General features: G+C 34.9%; 1 protein-coding gene across 1 annotated transcript; it reads right to left on the bottom strand.

The window, feature by feature from the left end:
* Positions 1-46: 46 nt before the first annotated feature.
* Positions 47-21,779, bottom strand: CCDC18 (coiled-coil domain containing 18). Its single transcript, XM_035538114.2, is given in 26 exon segments — positions 47-259; positions 1,699-1,842; positions 2,247-2,363; positions 3,457-3,556; positions 4,140-4,353; positions 5,145-5,308; positions 5,937-6,079; positions 6,542-6,709; positions 7,192-7,308; positions 8,134-8,211; positions 8,788-8,922; positions 9,651-9,782; positions 10,644-10,675; positions 10,678-10,753; positions 11,514-11,734; positions 12,404-12,561; positions 12,668-12,768; positions 14,110-14,419; positions 15,992-16,113; positions 16,901-16,997; positions 18,079-18,207; positions 19,098-19,207; positions 20,275-20,442; positions 20,683-20,833; positions 21,016-21,158; positions 21,647-21,779. Coding segments are annotated over 25 exon segments (3,528 nt in total). The 5' UTR covers positions 21,144-21,158; positions 21,647-21,779.
* Position 21,780: the final 1 nt, after the last annotated feature.

Here is a 21,780-nt window from a genome sequence, read left to right as displayed (position 1 = left end):
TTCTACTACTACTGAATGTATATTCTGAGTTGAAATGTTGAAACATTCAGTCACCTTTTTCTTGGGACAGATGGTTTAGTTCTTCCAATTCATGCGAGAGCCTGTCTGCTTCTCTTTGGGCCTGAACTAACATTTGACGAGTCTCCACCAATTCTGAGTGAGTGTGCTGCAGCTGTTCTCGTTCTAGCTTCAATTGCTGACCCAAATCTAATGCTTCTTTGTACTGGTCTCCAATGCAATTCCCCTGTTTTTTCACTGTCTGTAACAGGTAAACAACAACAGATCTCAAAAGAAAAAACAAACAAATAAAAAATCCCAAAACATTCTGTATTCATTCTTTTCTTTCAAAAGGGGAAAAAACAGCAGCAAGGAAAGAAAAAATACCACCAAGCCAAACTCCCATCAAACACCAAGTCCCAAAACCATAACATTTGTATAAATATAAAAATAATATAAATATATAGACTCTATAAATATAATAGACTCTAAAAGACTGCAGATCTGTCATCTAAGTTCTGTGTCATCTCATAACAGCCAACACAGATATTTAAAAGGAAGACGTAACAAAACTTGTTGATTTATATACATTAACACATTCATAAAAAGCTTATTTTAACACCTATTCATTAGCATCTCATATATGTCTGAACACAAGTATTTGTATAATTCATAAAGTTAGCTATTTTCTATTTCACTGTATGCTTCAACTCACTGTACAAAAAAGAAAACCACCACTCTTCTAGCTCCTAAGAGCACACTAGCTCTCAGTACTCCTCTGATGCAATTATTTCCACAAGATAAATATTTCACAGAATCACAGAATCATCTAGGTTGGAAGAGACCTCCAAGATCACAGAGTCCAACCTCTGACCTAACACTAACAAGTCCTCCACTAAACCATATCACTAAGCTCTACATCTAAATATTTAAGACACAAGAAGCTCTCATCACACAGTATCATTGATACAGAATGAGTCCAGAGGAGGGCCACACCAAGATGAGCACCTCTTCTATGGGGACAGGCTGAGAGAGCTGGGATTGTTCAGCCTAGAGAAGAGAAGGCTCTGCAGAGACCGTATAGTGGCTTTCCAGTGCCTAAAGGGGGCATGCAGGAAAGCTGGGGAAGGACTCTTTGTCAGGGGATGTAGTGATAGGACAAGGAGTAATGACTTTAAACTAAAACAAGGTAGATTTAGATTAGATATTAGGATGAACAATGATCAATTGTTTATTTAATTTCAAGGAAGACCATCTCCATAGCCAAAGCATCAGATTACTGAAGATGATCAATATTTTAATTTCTTCACAAAACAGACAAGAGTCTGCCAATAAATTTCTAACTTCTAAATCATTAAACTGGTTTAATTTTAGGGCATTAAGATCCAGCAAAAATCAGGATATACAATACAATTATATGGGGAGAAGTAATGACACTTATTCTAAAGAGACACCGTACAGTTCTTTCTAGGCAGTTACAGTAATGGCGTTAAAAATTTGACAATTTGTTTTAAATGAACTCTACTTAAGAATTTAAGTAGATAACTCCACAGTATTTGCAAGCACTATCTTTAGGGAGAAGGCTGTTTTACTTGCATCATTTATTAAACAATCACATGGGCCTAAGTACTAAAAATTGTGCAGTACGTTGTCAGTAACAGTTACTAAGGGAAGGGGATTGAAATCCAAGGAGCATTTCACCTTCTCAAGAGCTTCTAGGCTCTGTTGCTTTCTTTCAATTTTCTTCTTCAGCTGATTTATTTCTTGATCTCTTTGGAGTATTTCAAACTCCTTTTCACAAAGCTCATCTTTAGAATGCTGGAGTTTGTTCTCTAAGCTCTCAATCTGAACAGAAAATGCAATAATATCAGGCCATTTATTTTAATGAAATCAGAACAATTAAGAAAACCTTACAAACACTGCCAATATTAATACTGACTTTGGGATCCCTTGCTAATTTTTGATTTTATTTTGCTAATGTTTTCCTATATTAGAAGAGCGGTTTGGGAATTATCATATTAAGTAGAAAGACACATTTTCATTTTTGCACTGTCATATCCCTGTAATAGTTTTAATTGTCAAATAAAATAGTTTTGCTAGTATATTAAGGTATTCTTTCCTTCCCTACAATACAGCACCAGTATTCTCTTCCAGGTTAAACCTGGCCAGCTTTTGTGTTCCAGAACCAGACATTCTTATATAATCTTTTGCCCTTTGTTAGGGAAACTGTGTTTTAAAGCAAGAATTACCTGTTTATAGCATTCCTTAACTTCTAACTCAGATTTCTCTAAATTGCTCTCTAATTGAATTATTTGTTGTTCCATTTCTCCCCTATGCTCACGAACTGTCATATCCAACTGTGTAATCTAGATATAAAACAGGAAAAAAGGAGACATTATTTTGAACTACTATGCAGAATTTAAGCAGCAACATTACAAAATATGATAGCAAAAGGAATTAAACTAAACTCTTGTAGTCTCAGAAATATTCTTCCAAGCAGTCAAAATAAAAATGCACCCTAGCTACCTCATTTGAAAACCAGGGGCAAAACACAAAGAGCAAAGTGGAAAATTGGGGGAAAAAAAAAGTCCCTAACAGAACACATTTGGTCATCAGATACACAGAATACAAACCAAGTTTAATTTAATTCAGTTTAATCTGAATTTAATTAGTAGTTCATTATACTTGTCCATCATGTTAGAAAGTGCCAATTTTTGCCAAAGCAAGATACATAAATTAATTCTGTCGCTTTGGTGAACTCCCAGAGCAGCTCACAGGGTGCTGTGACAAGAATATACTGGAAGATCTGACCTCGTTACAGTCTCAGTTCCTTCTACAGATGTATTTTTTTGCACCTCAAATATTCTTGGATACACAAGCTGTTAATTCTTGCAGGAAGTAGCAATTAGAAGGCTACAGGCTAATTGTAAGTGACAAAATAATAGCTTTTCCACAAGGAGTACCAAATGCTGAAGCCAAATCAAAAGACTGAAAATATTTCATGTGAGATACAGAAATTTCTTCACAGTAAATATGCTGTTTTATATTTAGAGATTGCTTTAGATCTAATTAAATATGATCCAGTGAAAACCAGGAAAGGAATCTATCATCTCAAGGCACACTTCAGTGCAGATCTTTCCTCCCTTTTATCAAAAATCAATATGTCAACAGTTGTCCTGCAACTTTATTACTAAAAGAATTATGGGATGGGTTTACATGAGGCTTCTGTTCTACGAAAATAATAGTTTGTGCCCCTTTAGGGGAGCACAACCTGATCTTTCCTGTTGCCATAAGGCTTCAGGAAGATACAGCAAGTTTTATAGTCAATACTATGGCTAGCTTAGCAGTACAGTTTGGAATGATATGTTAACACAATTAAATCTAGTATATTTTTCATAAAGTATCTTAATACTACATAACAGGAACAGCTGTCAGTAACATACTTAAAAACGATCTAACCTGAGCTGCTCTTTGTTTCAGTTCCCAATTCCTTTCTTTCAGTGCTTGGTCCATGTCGAGCAGTTCTTGCTTTTTGTCTTCAATTTCTCCCTTGCAATACCTGAAATTCACATACGTTTAACTGCTTAATGCACATTCAATTGCTTAGCTTCAAGCAATTGAATTTCAGCTGGAAAAACATCACATCTATTGCTTAAAGCCAGGTTACTTTAAAGTGTGAATCTACTGATTGGAAAGACAAACCCAAATAGAGTAATTGTGATAGTTTCCTTGTGGAGATCTCCCAATAACTACATTATTCAATGTATTTAACTGGTTATCAGGACAACATATTGTTGAAAAAAAATAGTAAATAAAGGTATCACTAATTTATGGTCAGAATGTAAAATTGAAAATTTCCCTATAAAAGAAATTTATACCTCTTACTATCATTTCCACAGATCTGGGATTCAAAAAAAAATCTAAACAGATTTTAAAACAGTTTGCAAAAAAGAACTCAGCACCACTTAGAAATTACGAGTGAGCTGAGAAGCTACTGCACCATGTTATCCTACAGCCACAAACCACCTAACGATTACAGACAGCTGCTAAAAAGATTTTAAAAAGACCATCCAAACTACGTGCTATTCCTAAGCAAACAATAATGTAACTGAGTTTTCATGATAGAAACGATAGCAGCTTACCTGAGCTCAGCTGTTAGATTCATGACAGCAACATGTTTCTCTTCTAGAAAGGACTGTGCGTTCTGTAATGCTTCTTGCAATTCCTGAACTTGTGTTAAAGTGATTTTTAATTCTTCATTGGCATTCTGTAATGCAGATTCTAGTTCTACTATTTTCTGTAACGCTTCCCTGTGGCAAGTCTCACTTTGAAGCAGCTTATCTTCTAAATCATTCACTGTTTTACAGACACACACAGAAAACAAATCAAATCAAAGTGTTGAATCATCAGTAAGTCAGGCTCTTTATGAACACCACTGTCTATTAGCACTGGTAGCTGTAACCGATTTTCAGTATCACTATTTTTAGGAAAATCTAGAAAGACAATGAAATTATACAACCACCCATTCATGACACTTAAGTCTTCACTGTTTTCTATTCAGTTCACAATCTATAATAGACTTGAAATTTGAGTATGCATCTAAAACATTTTGCCAATGAGAAAAGAGAGAGACAATATAGTAAATAAATATACACTGCTACAAAAAAATGCTAACAGAATTGCTAGTAAGCCTCCAGTTTAAAAGAATGGTAAAAATAAATGGAAGAGGAGTGGTTAGAAAGTTTATTTCCACAAGCTCTTGTGTTTTTTTTTTCTTTTAAATTAGATGAATTTTCATGAATGGCATTACAACTTTGTTAAATTTGTGTGTCTTGTTTGATTACCATATTAAGGATCTGCATTGCCAGTTTACAGAGGCAAATCTGCTTAGTCATTTCACATAGGGTAAAGGTATACCCACAAAAAAGAGAATTCGCAGAAACCCCTTGAAAATAAGTCAGTGGCTTGTTTGTTTATCTTTAACTACAGAATTACCGACAAATTTAAAAATATGACTATGGAAAACCCTCAAAACTATCATATTCTGACTTGCTTGTACTTAATAATAAAAAGGGAAAATATCAAACCTAATACACAGAGAAACAGCGTGATTAAAGGAAGCCTGGAAAACAAAATAGCTGAATTACCCTCATTTGTCTTTTCATTGAGCTCTGATTGTGCTTCTTTCAAAGTGACATCCAATTGATTTATTTGCATTGCTTTGTCTTCAGCATCTCGTTTTAATTGTACTACTTCTTTTTCCATAACAGTAAGTTCATTCTTGTACTGATCCATCTCCAACTTAATTTGCCTAAATAAAAGATGCAGCCAGAACAAAATGAACCTTGTAATAACAAAAGCAGCAAATCTACATCCTTACATGCTCTGAAAAGACAGATGCTTTCATGAATAGTGAATAATATCATTGAATCTAGTGGAATTCTGTTAGCAGATCGGCCACAAATACACAGCAGATCCTGTCAAGTTCAGTTGAAGCAATAAAGTTAAAGGAAGTTTGTTAGGAAAAGAAGATCTTACAGAAGTAGAATTATCATTATTCCCATCAATTATGTGAGTAACTGTGACATTCATAGGAACAACAAGAAGTCATGTAAAGTAGGTTTTTCTTTCAACAAGAAGACATTCTTAAAGACTACCAAGCCCTCCTCAAAGTACAAACAATTTGATATATTTATGAATTGAATTGTATTATGAATTGAATTGTATTGTATTATGCAGACTAAATAGGTTGCCTGTACACATATTAATTCCATTTGAAGTCTGTTCCAGAACCTCATGCCTCTGCTAGTTAGAAACTTTCTAAATTCCCATCTATTACCCAGAGACTGAACGGTGTAATTACATAGCTGAATACCATTTCAGAGCAAACACTGTTACATCTATATGCAGAATATTCCTCCCAGTTATTCTAAACCTACCTGATTATGCTGTTAAGTTCATCTACCTTCATTCTGTTTAAATCTGCTTCCTGAGAAGCTAGACAAAGCTTCTGTTCTACCTTTCTCAACTCATCTTCTGCACGCGCTTTCTGTTTCTGAAGTTCTTGTTCCAAAGTAGATACCTATTTAAAAATGTATTTAAATATACATATATTACTTTTAAACTATGTAACAAAGAAAAATACATCCTTGTCTTGTAATTCACACACTTTTAATACAACAGGTATCTCTATAGTCTAAAATTGTATATAGTTTAAGACTACAACTGCAGTCACATCTGGAAGACAAATGTTTTTGAGTAAGTGTAACGAGGTTCAACTTTTGAATTTCAATACACCTCACCTTAACTGAAGTCTAGGGCTTGATTCTCCAAGTACTTAGCCACAAAAATACAAGAGTTTTTGATAGCAAAGAGCTTGCTTTAATACAAAACAAACTGTAATTCCTTTATTTTAGATATATCTAAATTAACAACTATCACCTCAGTTATCAGATAAACATTCAGATTCTAAAGTTGTTACAAAAATGCATATAAAAGAATTTAAACAACTGTCCTTACACAGACTCTTTTCGTGGTACTGTACCTGTTTTTCAAGCTTAATTTGATTATCTTCCAGTTCCCCATTTCTAATAGTTTCTTGCTGCAACATTTGCTGCTGATGATGCAAGGTTTGTTGCAGAAGAATATTTTGTTCACTTGTGTCCTGAAGATCATGACCTTTCAGTTTTATTTCCTTTTGTAAATAAAAAACCTGAAAATACATTTACTTTCCATTACAGTAAAACATTTTTAATGCATTTTTATTACATTTTTTCATGTAACAGTGAGAAGCATGATAAAAACTCAGTGGCTTGAAGTAGAAGTTTTCTTATCCCCAGGACTTCTTCCCCATTGAGATACTTGTGACACAAATCAACTATGGACATGTAACTTTATATTGCAATAACATGCTCTCCATTCTTTATGACAATGATTTCTTTAATCCTGATTCTGTTACTTCTTTAAACAACTCATTTCTATTGGTATTCCTTTTTCCTAGTTTTATCCAACATTTCTTAGTTATGCTTTTCTCCTTTACCCTCACAAAATGTACAGTATTTGTCCCCAGCTAAATTCCTCACCACGATTCATGCTGCAAAGGCTTTGTTTCGTATTTCACAAGCTTTTATATTAAACACATCAGAACAACAGCTTCCTCTGCAATACGGAAGAACCACTAAAATAAATTATTACCTCTTCAGACTTCTTTTTGAGCTGATTTTCAAACATCTCCTTATTTTCTTCCAATTGACTCAAATACAGTGCAAGTTCTTCCTTACATATATCTAGTGCTGACTCTAGTTGTTTCACCTAGTTGAATGTAAAAATTACTTCAAATTAGCTATTTTTTGTTAACTAGCTAGTAGTCCAAAAATGTTGAAAATATATAGCTTTTCAGACATCTTATGCAAAGATATTTTAATCTAAGAGCGTTAAAACAGACGTGAAAGATTATAAGCTTCAAAGAACTGAAATAACATTCAGAAATGTAAGAGATCAGGGGTCCTAATTTTAAGTCTCTGGAAAACAACCCAAATACTAGAAAGACACTCAAAAAAGAAAACTGATCCAACACAAATTCAGAGAACATGCTACCAGCTATGTCACAAGTATCTTCTCCTGGTAGTATCCTGAAGATCTAATACTGCCTGAAACCTGACTGTGTTAAGTCACCACATGATAATGTCTAGTAAAACCGTTGCAATTATTGCATGGAAAATACCAAGCAAACACTAAGAAGTACAGATGGTTTTGTTTTTTGTTTTAATAGATGACCAATATTATGATATCATATGTCTAAACTATACCTAGAGCAAAAACGTATGAAATATTACCTTTGTTAGGCAACCTCTTGCTTTCAAAGTACAAGTACAAATCTGCCCTATTTGTAACTACAGTAATTTAATAAGGCAATTATGCATTGCATAATCTCTTATGGCAGACTTCAGCATAGCTTTTATTAAAAAAAAATAAAAGTAGTGGGAATACTTCAGTCTAACAATTTCTGAAATATTTGTGCGAGATATTTCTGTAAAAACAGCCTCAACATAGTTTGTCCACAGAGGATAAGAAAAGAAGACATCACTATTGCAAACTTTAAAACTATTAAACGAAAATTACAGAGAGTTTACTAACTTTGATTGTTTGTTCAGTTAACCGACTCTGCAGTATCTTCAGTCCCTCATCTTTCTTGATGTTTTGTTTTTTCATTTCCTGCTTAAGCATTTTTTTCCAAAACAAAAAAAAAAGTAAATATAGTGGCAGTGATAAAAGTATAGCTACTAAGAACTCATACTAGGAATCAGGGGAAAAAATAGATCATTGTACATGTATGTATACAGCTTGCATACTGTATTTGTGTATATCATACTTCAAAGAGAATTTGGTTCCTACAAAGTGTCCCTTCATATTCTGCAGCAAAAGGAATTATTAAAAGGAACGTGGATTGCCATAGTAGAACATTCTTGTTTTTCCATCTAGTCCAGAATAAATGCAGTAGTTCTTTATCCAGACCTCTTTTCCTTAATTAAAGCAAGAAGCCCAAGGGGCAAACCAGAGGTATAAACAGACTGCTGAGATGGTAAACAACAAGGGGTCGTGAAAGTTCACACACTTTAGAGTAGTATGGGGAGTACACTAGATTCAATCAATGACTCAAACTAAAATTAAGAAGGAAGCAAAGACATTATCTTTCATTTTCTCCAGTTTTTCCACGTGTCCATGGATGTCCTTTTCATTATTAGCCACTTGCTTGATTTGTATTTAAAGAAAGTCAAAAGCCAACCTTACCTCTCTGCTCTCTATCAGTAGCTCATCCAATGATTCAATGTGATGCTGCTTATGTATAACATCTTGTTGCAAAACAGATATTGTCTTTTCTTGTTGTACAAGTTGTTGATGTTTCTTGTCTAGCTGTGTCTGAAGCTGTCCATAAGTAGTTAATGGTTTACTACTTTAACAAGCTTTTTCAGAAAACTTATACATCTAAATATGTAATTCAATTTTATTCACCCACCACTAAGAATGAGAAGTAACTAGATTTCTGCCATCGACAGTGTTGCACAATATTAAATATAACAAGAAATCCCCATTCCTTGTTAGTTTAAAGCAACAGGAGAAACAAGAGAATAAGAATATAATTGCCTGTTGTCAGCCAAAGCACTAAGACACTCATACATTCTTTACTAAAAGGTAAAAAGTTTCTTTAACAGCTAGAAATAGCCAAGGTTATATTTATAATGACATAGAGCAACCGAATTCCTCTACAAAGAATGAAAAATCCCACTGACAGTTCTTCCTGAATACAGATGCTCATAAGGTTGGCAGAGGTTCAGCAAGCAAGAGTACTCTTAGAAGCTGCAATTCTACTTTTTCTTTTTGTACTAAGTGTTTGGAGCAAAGACCCACAGTATTCTTAAGCCTGCATTTCTGTTCAATTGAGCAGAAAAGATATTTATGTCTCAGACAGAAGTCATGAGATTGTGTAGCATTAGACATACAATTAACTAAAAATCAGGAAACGTAGGAATAAGATAATATACATTTTTAATTGTGTCTGTCTCAGAACTACTGAAAAAAATGAAGAAATTAACATAGGAAATAAGTTGTCACATCTATCATGCATACATACTAGCACACAAAGAAAATCTTACTAGTTCTATCTGCTTCTCCATCTCTCTGTGCTGCTCAAGATGAACCAATTTTGCTTTTTCAAAAGCAGAAGTTATTTGCTCATGTTCTTCACTGACAGTTGTTTCCAACTCACGAATGCGGCTATTTTTTCCCTGGAAAATGGCAACAGCAAGAAGGACTTAATAAAAATAGCTAGCTCTGATATTAGTTGTTATTCGATGATCAAGTTCCCAGATTTTACAAACACCACAGAAAATGCTAAAGTTATACAAAGTATGTCTCCTCTGAAAGGACGTCACACCTATAATAAAGGTGTAGCATGCCACTGCAGCCACTATACAGAGATGGGGTGCCTGCTAAGGTCAACCAACTACCAGCCAGTGGAGGAAGGAACATCTGATAGGAAAAAAAAAATGGACAGATGCAATCTCTTAAAATATGTTTCCATTGAAAAGGAACACAAATTCTTTTCTTTGCTAGCAACTTTTGATTCCTCCCCAAAACTAAAAATATTTATATAACAATACCAGAACTTGAAGACACAGTGCTCCAAGTTTTAGATCACCTTCTTCAAAAGTTAACATCTACAAGACATTTTTATTCACAGGTTCACATTCAAGTAATTTTATTAAGCAGGTATTAAAAAGAAATTTAGAGAACAAGCTCAATGCTTTTTTTTTAATAGTATGGATGAAATGATGATCTCACCAAAACAAATGGTAGTGCTGCAGTTCATTTTAACAGGGCTAGATTTTCATTATGTATGTTATCAAAAGGAAACAGTATCATGTCCATTAACAACTTACCATACTCAAAAGCAAGGAAAAAACCATGTTTTATTTAAAGTTTTTTTTTTCTTTTTAAACTATGCCATCTAAAAACCATGCAGATTGCCTAGCAGACCCGGAAGTCTATCCACATTGAATACATGGAATAATAACACTTTAATTTAAACTTTGATCTTCATTTACGTCATTTTACACAGACATTGTTTCTCACCATGAACATCTTACCATAAGTTCCTGTTCCAACACCGTATTCTTGCTGCAGCAGCAGAATAAGCAACAGCCTTTTCTTCCAATTGTTTCTCAAGTGCCGAAAGTTGAGAAGATTTCTTTACTATCTGGAATTAAATATGGAAAAAAAAAACAGAGGTGAAGACAACCATTTCTGGTTTATTCAAGTATATTATATGCTTTCTTATTGCCAATTCTGTAGTAGCTACTTGTATTCATTAATAATTTTTATGAATAATGTATTTATTTCTGTAAGCTCTATTAATCTTTATTCATCACAGAGAAGAATTCAGGACAATTTAATGCATCCTATCTGTGATAATTTAGTGCCACACACTGTAATTAGTTACCACAAATTTATAATATTTATGGTCATTATTAGGAAATATCACAAAATCAAATTATGCTGGAACGAATGCATTAGCACCAGAATGTAAATATTAACATTTATTCAGAGAAGAGCTAGCTGAAGGTTGATTTCTTTCCTGATGTTAATCTCTGGCAACTGTATTGCAATTTAATGAGGAAAAATACTTAGATGTTGAAAGAACAGTTACCTTCTTAATATTCCACATTAATTCAGCCATTCCAAAGCAACAAGACCATGCACATTTTCCACATAATAAATCAAGCTAGCCCACTAAGAACATCAGTTTTAAAACTAGATATTTCTGACAAAGACAAATTGAGGCTTCTGTCAAAGTTTTCCCACTTACTCGTAAGTTTATTTCCAATTTCTCTCTAAATATGCCAAACTTTCAAATTAAGATGACAACTGCAGTTTTTCCATAATGATTGTCTTAACTGTCTCTGATGACTGAACTAAGCAAAGTGTGATACATTTTTTCAGCGCTGTTAGTAACTTACTTCTTGCTCTAAACTATTAGTTTTTGAAGCCTTTTCCAATAGCTCTTCTTGTATGATTTGAAACTGACTGGCGCTCTGAGCCATGCTGGTCTTCAAAAAAGAATTCTCATCATCAATTTTTGTCAGTTTAATACATAATTCTTCTATCTCTTTCTTGAATCTTTGCCTCTCCTTTTCAAATTGTTTACTGATAAGTTCCAACTGTTGACACTTCTTCCTCTCTCAAAGTAGAAAAAATAATTTGAGATTATTTTTATAAGAGAACATACAAAGCAGCACTCACACAGGTAATCATACAGTCCAAAGTGGAGAAACAATTTAATGACAGAATATTAAACCAACACAGACAAGACTGTTTAATTTTTCTCTGTAACTTAATTATTGTTAGCTGCAACTCACAGGAGAACAAAAACAAAAAAGAACACCACCTTCCCCCTACCCCCCCACACACATCATTATGTGGGTGTTCTGAAGTCATTTCACGGAGCAATCCTAACAGTAATTGCAGAGGCCATTGCAGAAATTCTGTAACAACAGGACGCAAACAAAAGAATCAAAAAAAAAAAAAAAAGGAGGTACTAACTAGCATAACCTGCAAAAAGAAAAAAAAATGTGGTTCCATTTCAACACAATTTGTAGCTTGCATATTGCTGCACAAGTAACTTAACTAGCTATAAAAAGAATATTGGGCCTAGAGAACGTGACAATTTCCAGAACTCCTAAGTGACAAATGCTCCCCATTCAACACAAGCACATCTGTTAGCTAAAAGATGTATTATACACACACACTAAAACCAATTTGAACCCCACCAAAAAAAAAAAAAAAACCAACACTTCCTCTGTTCTGTGAATTAATCAAACAAAACTGTGCAGCTTTTTTGCAAGCTTACCTCCTTGATCTCTAATCAATTTGACAGGCTCTGTTTCCAGGCCACATAACCTGCTCTTTTCTTGTCTTTCATTATCATCCAAAAGATGTTCAATATTATGGACAGTTAAGTCAGAGTGAGGCTTTCGAATTTCTGCTTCCTTCATTGCCAGTTCAATGCTATTATAAAGAAAGAGATAATTATTTAATATTATTTGTACAGGCTAGTTCTAGTACCACCTAAATACCTGCCTCTTGTCATAATTCAATAACCGGGAAGTTATACCTTAAGTCTGCAATCAAAGGTTTACGTGATTCACAAGATTCAGAGGCAGTCTCTTTTGTAGATGAACAGGATAGCTCATGTTTCAAGTGGTGCCATTTAAACTAAAAGTTAAAGGAAAAATAAAATCAACGCGAAATTGACTTTTTATTGCCTAACAGTATGACTAATTCATATATGATACTAGTATATAATTTTAAGACGTGCCAAGATATCAAAAGTTTGGGTAACTTGATCTTTAAAATTATTCTCCTAAGTGCTTGCGGAGCACTGCAGGTTCATCTCATGTTGGAGGAAATTATAGGCATTAAGGCCCTCGTTCCTTTATATATCTCTGTACAGGCATAGAACCACAAGTGTTTTTACCATGAAAAATTAGATACATGGACATACTATCAGAAATTCTACTTTTTGAACTTTCCACATTTTACTTCCTTTCAGATTTCAGCGATTGCATTTAATACCATTTTTTCACCCTCAGGTTAGAGGGCTTCTGAATATTCCATTGAATTACCAGAATAATCCCTCATTTTTCCAGAAAATGAAAATACATTTTCCAAATAAGATCATGAAACAACTTTTGAGGATCATCCAAATAAATGTCTATGGTCACAACAGCCCAAAGCATCACATTTTATACAAAATTACTACATTCTCTTGGGCAGGAGTCACTTTGGCCATACAGAAAGAATACTTTTGATTTTGTTTTCATTATAGCTATTCACATTTATATTTCAAAAATAAAGAGATCTGATGCAATCTGTACTCCTGACCTTGCATGTTTCTCTCTAGTCCTGTCCAGCTTCCAAAGCAGTTCCTCCACAGCAACCCCCGTCAGTTCGCAACTTTTTTTTATTTGTTTTGTTTTTTAAACAACACTCCCAAACACATTCGGTTTAGTCATAAACTTGACCAGTGCAAGATTTGGGCTCACAAGCCAGGGTTCATTGTGGTAAAACAAAAGTTCATTTGCAGTCATGGAAGGTGTCCCTTCTCTTTCCAAGAAAAATAAGTTCCTAAAACATCTCTCCTGTTCTAATTTCTCCATTTTCAAGGTTATCTCAGACTGTGGCTGTGTGCCACAATGTGTCTGCCATTTGGGAAATGTCATACTGTTCAGCTGAGAAGAATCTCAGCATCACATAACACGATATCGTATTTTGGAGAATACACCTTCATCTGAAGAATAAATACATAGGACAGAGGGAAAGAAAATGTAATTTTACATGCTTGCCAATTAATCAACTCCAAAGCATCTATTCATTGTTCTTGAATCAGAAGACAAAAATAAAATATTTAAACAAAGATAACATTTCTCCATGCATCTTGAAAACAATATTACACTCAGATTATTTCTCAGTAACTTCACAGAATTTCTATGCAACGTCAGTTACAATTATTTAAGACGCAAAACACAAACTAGAATGATGCATCAGTTACTGTACCTCTTCAGATGTACTTAAAGATAACTGGGAAATAATGGTTTCTAGCACATTGACCTCTTCCCTTGAATCCTCAATTTCTTGATGGCATAATTTCAAGCGGTTATGTTGCTGTGCAGTAAGCGCTTTCAGCTTTGTGTTTTCACTAATGAGAGCATTTTTCTCCTTAAGTATTGTTTCTTTTTCACTAAGTTCACTTTCAAGCTCAAGAATCTTCTGATTAGACTGACTCAGCACTGATACCATTTCAGCGTTCTTTGCTTCTAGAGTCTTAATTTCCTCTTTTGTGCTATGATTCTCTTTCCTTAATTTCCTAAAAAAAAAAAAAAGTACATCTGTTCAAAAGGGATAGCTCAATACAAAGATATAGATTAAGATTTTCTTTATTAAAAGTACCAGAAGAACACAACAAATATTGCTTTAGTAATTTCTTCCCTTTCAAGATCTAGAATGAGCACCACACAAGGGACAAAAAGTTGTCACTGTTTTATTAAGCTTTCACTCTTCGTAAGAACCACAATACAAACTGCTGTCAGCAAACTAAAGTAGAGAATAAACTCTCTCTCTTTCTCAAGCAACTTAAAGTTTCAAGCAATGTCATGGGAGTCATTGGTAGGAAATAGATCAAGGTAGCTTTAACTGTGCTGAAGCCAAGGAAATTTAAGAATGGGATAAAATAACTGTATAACTGTATCTAAGACAGAGGATGAAGGTAATATACTAAGACTGAGCTAATCTAGTACTCTGTTACAAGTAAACGCAAGGAGTACTATTTCTTCTCTATCTTCATATCCAAATGTACAGTGAGATAGTATTTTTAGCCCATCATAAATTACTCACTTTTTTTAAGTTACCTGTTGGTTTAGCAAACTGAATTAGCTCAAAGGTCTTGATGAGTGCCAAAATCAGCACAAATTAACAGGAAAAAAAAGGCAGTCTACAGGAAAGGTCCTCATCAGCAACAGAAAGCTATTCAACAGGCTCAAGCTGGCATGAGGGTGCTCACACCATCCGCCATTGGCAACGTGGCCTAAAGAACAATTGTTAAGACAGGAATGAGTGTGGATAGCGTGAGCGAAAGGGATACCCAAAACTGTCTGAGGAAGTGTTTGTCTAAACCTAATAATGCTAAAAAGAGTAAAACAACTTACTATATTTAAACTAATTAGAGAATTACCAAAAGATTTGGAAACAAAGATGGATTCAGCTTGAAAAGAAACGTATAGGAAGCACAAAAGTTCGTAACAGTGGGAAAGGAGCTTGGAGTGGGAAAAAAACAGCAGTCAAACCTGTCTGGACACCAACAGAAGCTGCAGCCAGCATTAAAGCCTCCCTTCAGACCTGAGTGCAACCTCCCCATTGGATGCTGAGAAAAGCCTTCATTCTAGCTAGGGACTGACAAGATGGTGTGCAACAAGTAGGCACTCACACCTCACAGCGCAGGTGAACTCTTAGGGTGCTTTTTCACCAGCATGTATATTAGCAGACTGTAGGCAGCAGAACAGGTATACTACAAAAAAAGAACAGAACACCCACACCTCCCACAGAAACTGTGGGTGAGCAGGGCAACCCATGCTCCCAGAAAGCTGTAGAAGTGTTGTTTGTTTGTAACTGTGAATGTGTGGCAGCGTGTGGGATCTGTTACAGAAGAGCGTTTAAAAATCTGTAGGTGTATGCTAATATTTTTTTTAAATGTGTCTAGTATTAGGATCAATATCAACAATACAACAGAGAAACCTTAAGTGTTCACGGATGCTGGTCCTGATCTGGTTTGAACTGTACAAATTGAGAAGCAGTTTACCGGTGACAGTTGAACATGAAATTTCTTCCCAAATAACTGTAACAGTAAAATAACTGTACAGAATTTTTTAAAAGCCTGTGTTACCTTAATTGCTCTTCTAGGAAGTCGAGATCCTTCCTGTAACTGATACAATTTTCATTCAACTTCTCTTTTTCTTTTTCACAATTCATTAAATATTTTTCCAAGGCTTCTTTTTCAGCTTGAACCTTAAAAAGTAAGTTTTCATTACTGTGTAGCAATAGTCTAGTTTTGAAGGTCGAGAGGTGGGGTGTTTTTTTTTGTTATTGTATTTTAAGAAAAACACTATAAACACTATGCTGTTCATTCTCTCCACGCACCCCCCATGTTAAGCATATAGATAATTCTGTTGTGAGTAAAACGAGAATAGCAGAAAACATTCCCTCACCTCCCCCCACCCCATCATTTGGGAAAATGTAACGTCATTTTGTTTTAATATTTTACGGCACATTTGAGGTTGGCAATCTCCTTCCAAAAGGAAAGAAAATCAAATCAAAATTCCCCATAAGACAACAGTCTGAAGCCTGTATAATTTCTCCTTCTGAAATTCAGGAAACATTTTGACCATTAGAACTGTGGGATATGAATTTTTTTTTTATCTCAGCTGTTCTCTAGCATGCATTTCATTGGACAGATTATAAAGATGGAGTCAAAACAATTCTTTAAAAAGGATTGTAAACCTTTAAAAATACAAGATTCCCAGCTGCAGGCAAGAGACAAGAAATAGCGGCGTTGTTAGGATACCTCAGGGACTTCAGGGATGAATAAGAACAACACTGTACAAAGTTTAAAACTGGATAAACTGGCGTTATCACCACCGACAGTTGCTTATCCCATCCCACCTCTCTTAGGACTTGGTCACCAACAAGCAGAAACAACTGATCCACCAGCGAACCCATAGCTGTTTGCTGCCCAGCATACTAAAAGAAGGAAAATACTAAGAGTAGCAAAAACATGTAAAGAAAAGAAACCCACTTTTTCTAATTTTTCAATTATTTTCTCGTTATACTTTTTGAAAACTCTTGTCAGCTCTTCAGCATTCAACAAAGCTTCATTTCTTTGCTGTTCTGTTCTGCAAAGCAGCATACAAATTAAAAAAAAAAAAAGAGAGAATATCAGTGATTAGTTAACTCCTTCCTCCAGTTATAGGAAACAGAAGAAACAACCAAATTAACAACTTCAGGTAGTCTCCTTTCTCCTTCAAAATTCCCAAGCCCCTAGATAAAAAGTGTCACAAGGCATGAATACATTTTAAATGTGATTTTTGCATGGTAAATAAATTCCAATAATACTATGAACCTAAAAATAAACTTTTCTGATGCTGTTCAAAAAGCACTTGCTATTTAAATAATCCTCCTGTCCCCTTGCCAGGTCTGATAGGAACTGATCAAAGGATAAATTATTCTGGGGATACTAGAGAGATGACATCAATAAGTGAAGGAAACAGACTGGGGTGGTATCAGGTAAACAAGCATTCAAAGAAGCACCCCCCACTGCCAACTGTTTCACTATTTTTCCTGCTTTCATAGTGCCCTTTTCAATTGTACCATACATATAGATAAAATTAAAGATAACATAAAAAACAGCCTGATCTAGTGAAAGATGTCCCTGCCCATAGCAGGGGGGTTGGAACTGGGTGATCTTTAAGGTCCCTTCCAACCCAAACCATTTTATGATTCTCTCAGATAACTTGCATTTCTATTGTTTTCCCCACACCTACCCCCAAAACACAGCACTGAGTACTGTTAACTAGTTCTGTTCATCACAACATCATATACTTGAAACACAAAAAGCATATGATGTAGATTCTTGCAAGACAGAACCGAAAATAATTCAGGAAAAATACATTCTGGACGAATTTCAGCACTAAAGAACATCTATTGTGAAGGGAAAAAAAACATATGATAAACTGGATAAACAGCTAAATTACATTTTAGTGTAATGGATCAGCTTGCAACTACCAGCAAGCTTCAAGACAAAAAAAGCTTACTTAAAACAGCCTTTAAAGAAAGGCCAATTTCCCCTTTTCTCTTTTAAAGTAATATTGCTAAAGCATAGAAATAATTTGATTCCATAAATTAAACATCTGCCAAAAGGAATAAACACTTAAGCATTACTATTTTATATTTAGTTTATTAAAATCACTTAGTCACCTTTTTCCTTGCTTGCTTTGTTCAATTAACTCCATTTTCAGATTTTTATAGTCCTTTTTATATCTGTGCAACATGCTTTCTCTTTCCATTATTGTTTTCTGGCTTTGCTCTAGTTTATCTTCTGCAACTCTGGCAAACAAACAAAGAGTGATTTAAAAACGGGAGTTTTTTCATAAAGAAACCTTTTAAAAAAATGAGGAAGGCAAGGAGTGGAAACTTTTCTGCACATGCTGTTTGACAAGAGCTAGTCAAACATACTGCAACTCTCAAAACTAGGTTTGGAACAACCCACAGCTTCCAGATGGACCATAAGACTCCCCAGCATTATGTCTGGAGTGATGTTCAAACACATCAGTAGGCATCAGGTGTCACAGCTGCCAATGACCTAGATGACTGGGGTTGTGTCATCTGAACACAGAAATCGCTATTTTTCTAGAAATATGTGACTGGCCAGCACATATACATGGTAAACAACACTAAGGTAAGGTAACTATTTTTACTCGTTTTGTGAAAATGTTTTTGTGAAAATGGACTTTTGAGGCATTATATGAATATTATATAGCATGAGGTTTTAAGATAAACTGACAAGACATCCTCTGGACATTGATTACATTAGCTTTATTTGGTCATTTGTGTTGATTAATATAGTCATAAAGAAAGAATCCTTTGTGCTACATGGTACACAGTCACATTTGAAAATATGGATGCTTGTTTATTATAGAAGTTGTACAGTCACGTAGCATACAATCACTCTATTCAGTTATAAGTGCATTCATGTTCAGTGTAGACTGTGAACTGGTTTCTTTTCCCTTTACTATGTTTTTCCCTTTCTTGATGTGCATTCTCCATATAGGATGTATGCACAAAATAGAACACCTCCCTCCTCATATACATTGCTCTAAAAATGAAAGCTTCAAGCCCTACATTACATGACCCACAATGAAACAGTAATTATGTGATCCTAAAAAAAACAGATGCAACTAGAAAGCAGACCACAATAGCATTACAAAGTGCATTACCTTAGAATTTTATCTTGAGCTGAAACTTCTGCTTCCAGATTTACAATCCGTTCTTCTAACTTAGGAATGCTGACTAAACGTGTACCTAAAGTTGATTCAAGATAAAAAATCTGAAATACAAACATATTTAAGGCTTCATTAGTGCTTGCGTATATACCTTTAGATGAGACGCCTGCAAACTATCTGCCTACTGAATGACACAGTGCTCTTCACTTTGCAGTAGAAGATGCTTGTTCATATCACACAAACTGACCTCCAACTTTCTGCTCTTTTAGTATCCTTCCAGGCCCCTAGCACCATTCCAGCTTGATATGCTGTCTAGCAGAGAGTGATTTCCTTACATGTTGATCTTGTCTCTGTCTTTTTCCCCAAAGGTTTATGTTCCTCTACTTGTTCTTTCCAGGCCAGACAGACAAATATTTTGCTTATCTACTTATTTGCACTGCCTTGGAAATAGCAATTGTCAAACAAAAAGAATTAAGCATAGCTACATTTTATCAGTGTTACATATAAACAAAGAATAACAATTGCCCTAAAAAGTATATATACAAAGCGTATATTAAATCAGTATTGATTAACTACAATAATTCCTTCTAATTCATCTTCACTTTTTCAAAATAGCAATACGATTCAAACCCAAGACGTTATTTTTCATTTCCTAGACAAATGACTACTATGCATTATTACTCACATTAATATAGCTCAGAAAAATACAGTCACACAAACGTACAGTACTAAATACATCATTGAACTATTCTCTTATATAACTTATTCTTCTATCTCTTTATTAGCAAACTAAGATTTACAAAGTGAAGAGCAGGAAAGGCTTTTCCCCCCCTTGATTTATCTCCTTGTATAACAATTTGTCATTCCAACTTACTTGCATTCTATGACTTATTGGTTTTAAGATTAAATTTTGGAACATGAATAGATAAAATTAATAGATGTTCTGTTCATGGAGAAATAGATTCCAAACAATTCTGTTCCAAAATTATTGCTGAACTGTACTAAACAGTACTGTGACTATTAAAAAAATGTATAGAAGATTTAAACAAACTTTAAATATTAAAGTTGAATACAATAAACAAAACAACAACAAAAAAACACATTAGAAGTCATGGTCCCTAGTGTTTTTGTTTGTTTGTTTTTGAAAGCAAATACATTTAAAGATACATACTCTTGTTTTTAACTGCATCAATTCCAAGTTCATTGCTTCAGTTCTATTCTTTAGGTAGCGGTTCTGAGAAGCCACAGATGCATTTTGCTCATGAAGATCATTCATCTTCTCCCTAAGACGTTCATTTTCTTCCACAGATTTATCATAAGTTATAGGTGTCAATTCAGACTAGACATTAAAAAAAATATATTTTTATCTCTACATATATGTGCATATATCAGCAATATATACACCACTGGAATCTCTGCAGAACAAATATATGTATATCATATTATGTTTAAAGAGTGCTCTGTGATACAGCTACCCAAGGATAAAGTGTATGGAAGTTCTAAGAGCAAGAAAATTTCATAAACATAGAACATAAAACAAACAAAAGCAGTAAAAAAACTTATCAAGTGCAATATTTACTTCAGATTTTCTTTGAAAATCCTGGCGAGATGTTCTACCAGCAATCTTCTTGCAGTTGGAAGAGCACTGATAGTTGCAATTAGGCTGAACAAGGTCCTCCAGGGTAAGGTCTGCAGTTTCATCAAAGCAGTTGTCAGAATATTCACTTGTACTAGTGCCAAGGGGGAGAGTAAGAAGTTGTTACCCCACTTTTCGTTATTATTTTCAAGTTGCTCATAAAGAGTACTCAAGAGCAAAGCACTAAAGTAACTACTTGCAGTAATCTGCTACACTCAGTAAAACAGATTTACACTACAAGTGACAGGCCACTCTCATTCCCAAACACATTGATACCTGGAAAGCTCTTCCCCTAGACTTTGTAGACTTTTTTCAGTTCTCCTCAGCTGATCTCGTAACGACTGTACATTTGCAACCAGTTCTTCATCAGCACTTTCAGAACGAGTCCACACAGTACACTCCATTGATACCACACTTGGCTAAGATATTAAAACACCATTAAATGTATGTGAATACTACTTGCAAATATATTTTATAGTTTTAAAGATAATTTAAAAATTTAAAATTTAAAAGAGAAAAGAAAAAAAATATTTCCAAATGTAAACACACATTTCACACACCACGTCTTCTTACATTCACTAGCACTAGATAAACATCACTCTGTACAAACGCAATGTTTAACTTATGGCCCTATTAAAGAAAAAATGTCCTGTACCTACTCATGAAGTAGGAGCAGCTTCGTGCATTTCTACTGAGGAAACCTGTGGACGAGCTGCTGCGGGCAGCACGGTGACAGACAGGCGTGACAGAAGGAGCCCGGGCACAGCCCCGCCGCCGCTGACGAACGGCTGGGAGATGCCCGTGCCACCCGCCCGCCGCAGCTCGCCGCCTGTCGCGACGATTTTTGAAAATTAATTCCGATCTCTTCTATAAAGAGATCTATGAAGAGATTCTATAAAGAGATTACCTTCTCCTGAGGTAAGGAAAACGTACCCGCGGGCGACAGGAGATCCCCAGAGGACGTGTGTCCGTGTGTCTGCCCGTCCGTCTGCGAGCTCCCCTCAGCCGCTCCGAGCCGCTTCGAGCCGCGCGGGCCGTTAG

The sequence above is a fragment of the Cygnus atratus genome, chromosome 8 (assembly GCF_013377495.2).
Source record: "Cygnus atratus isolate AKBS03 ecotype Queensland, Australia chromosome 8, CAtr_DNAZoo_HiC_assembly, whole genome shotgun sequence".
Lineage (NCBI taxonomy): Eukaryota > Metazoa > Chordata > Aves > Anseriformes > Anatidae > Cygnus > Cygnus atratus.
The sequence above is the reverse complement of the archived record's forward strand: the minus strand, read 5'-3'. Positions and strand labels throughout refer to the sequence as shown.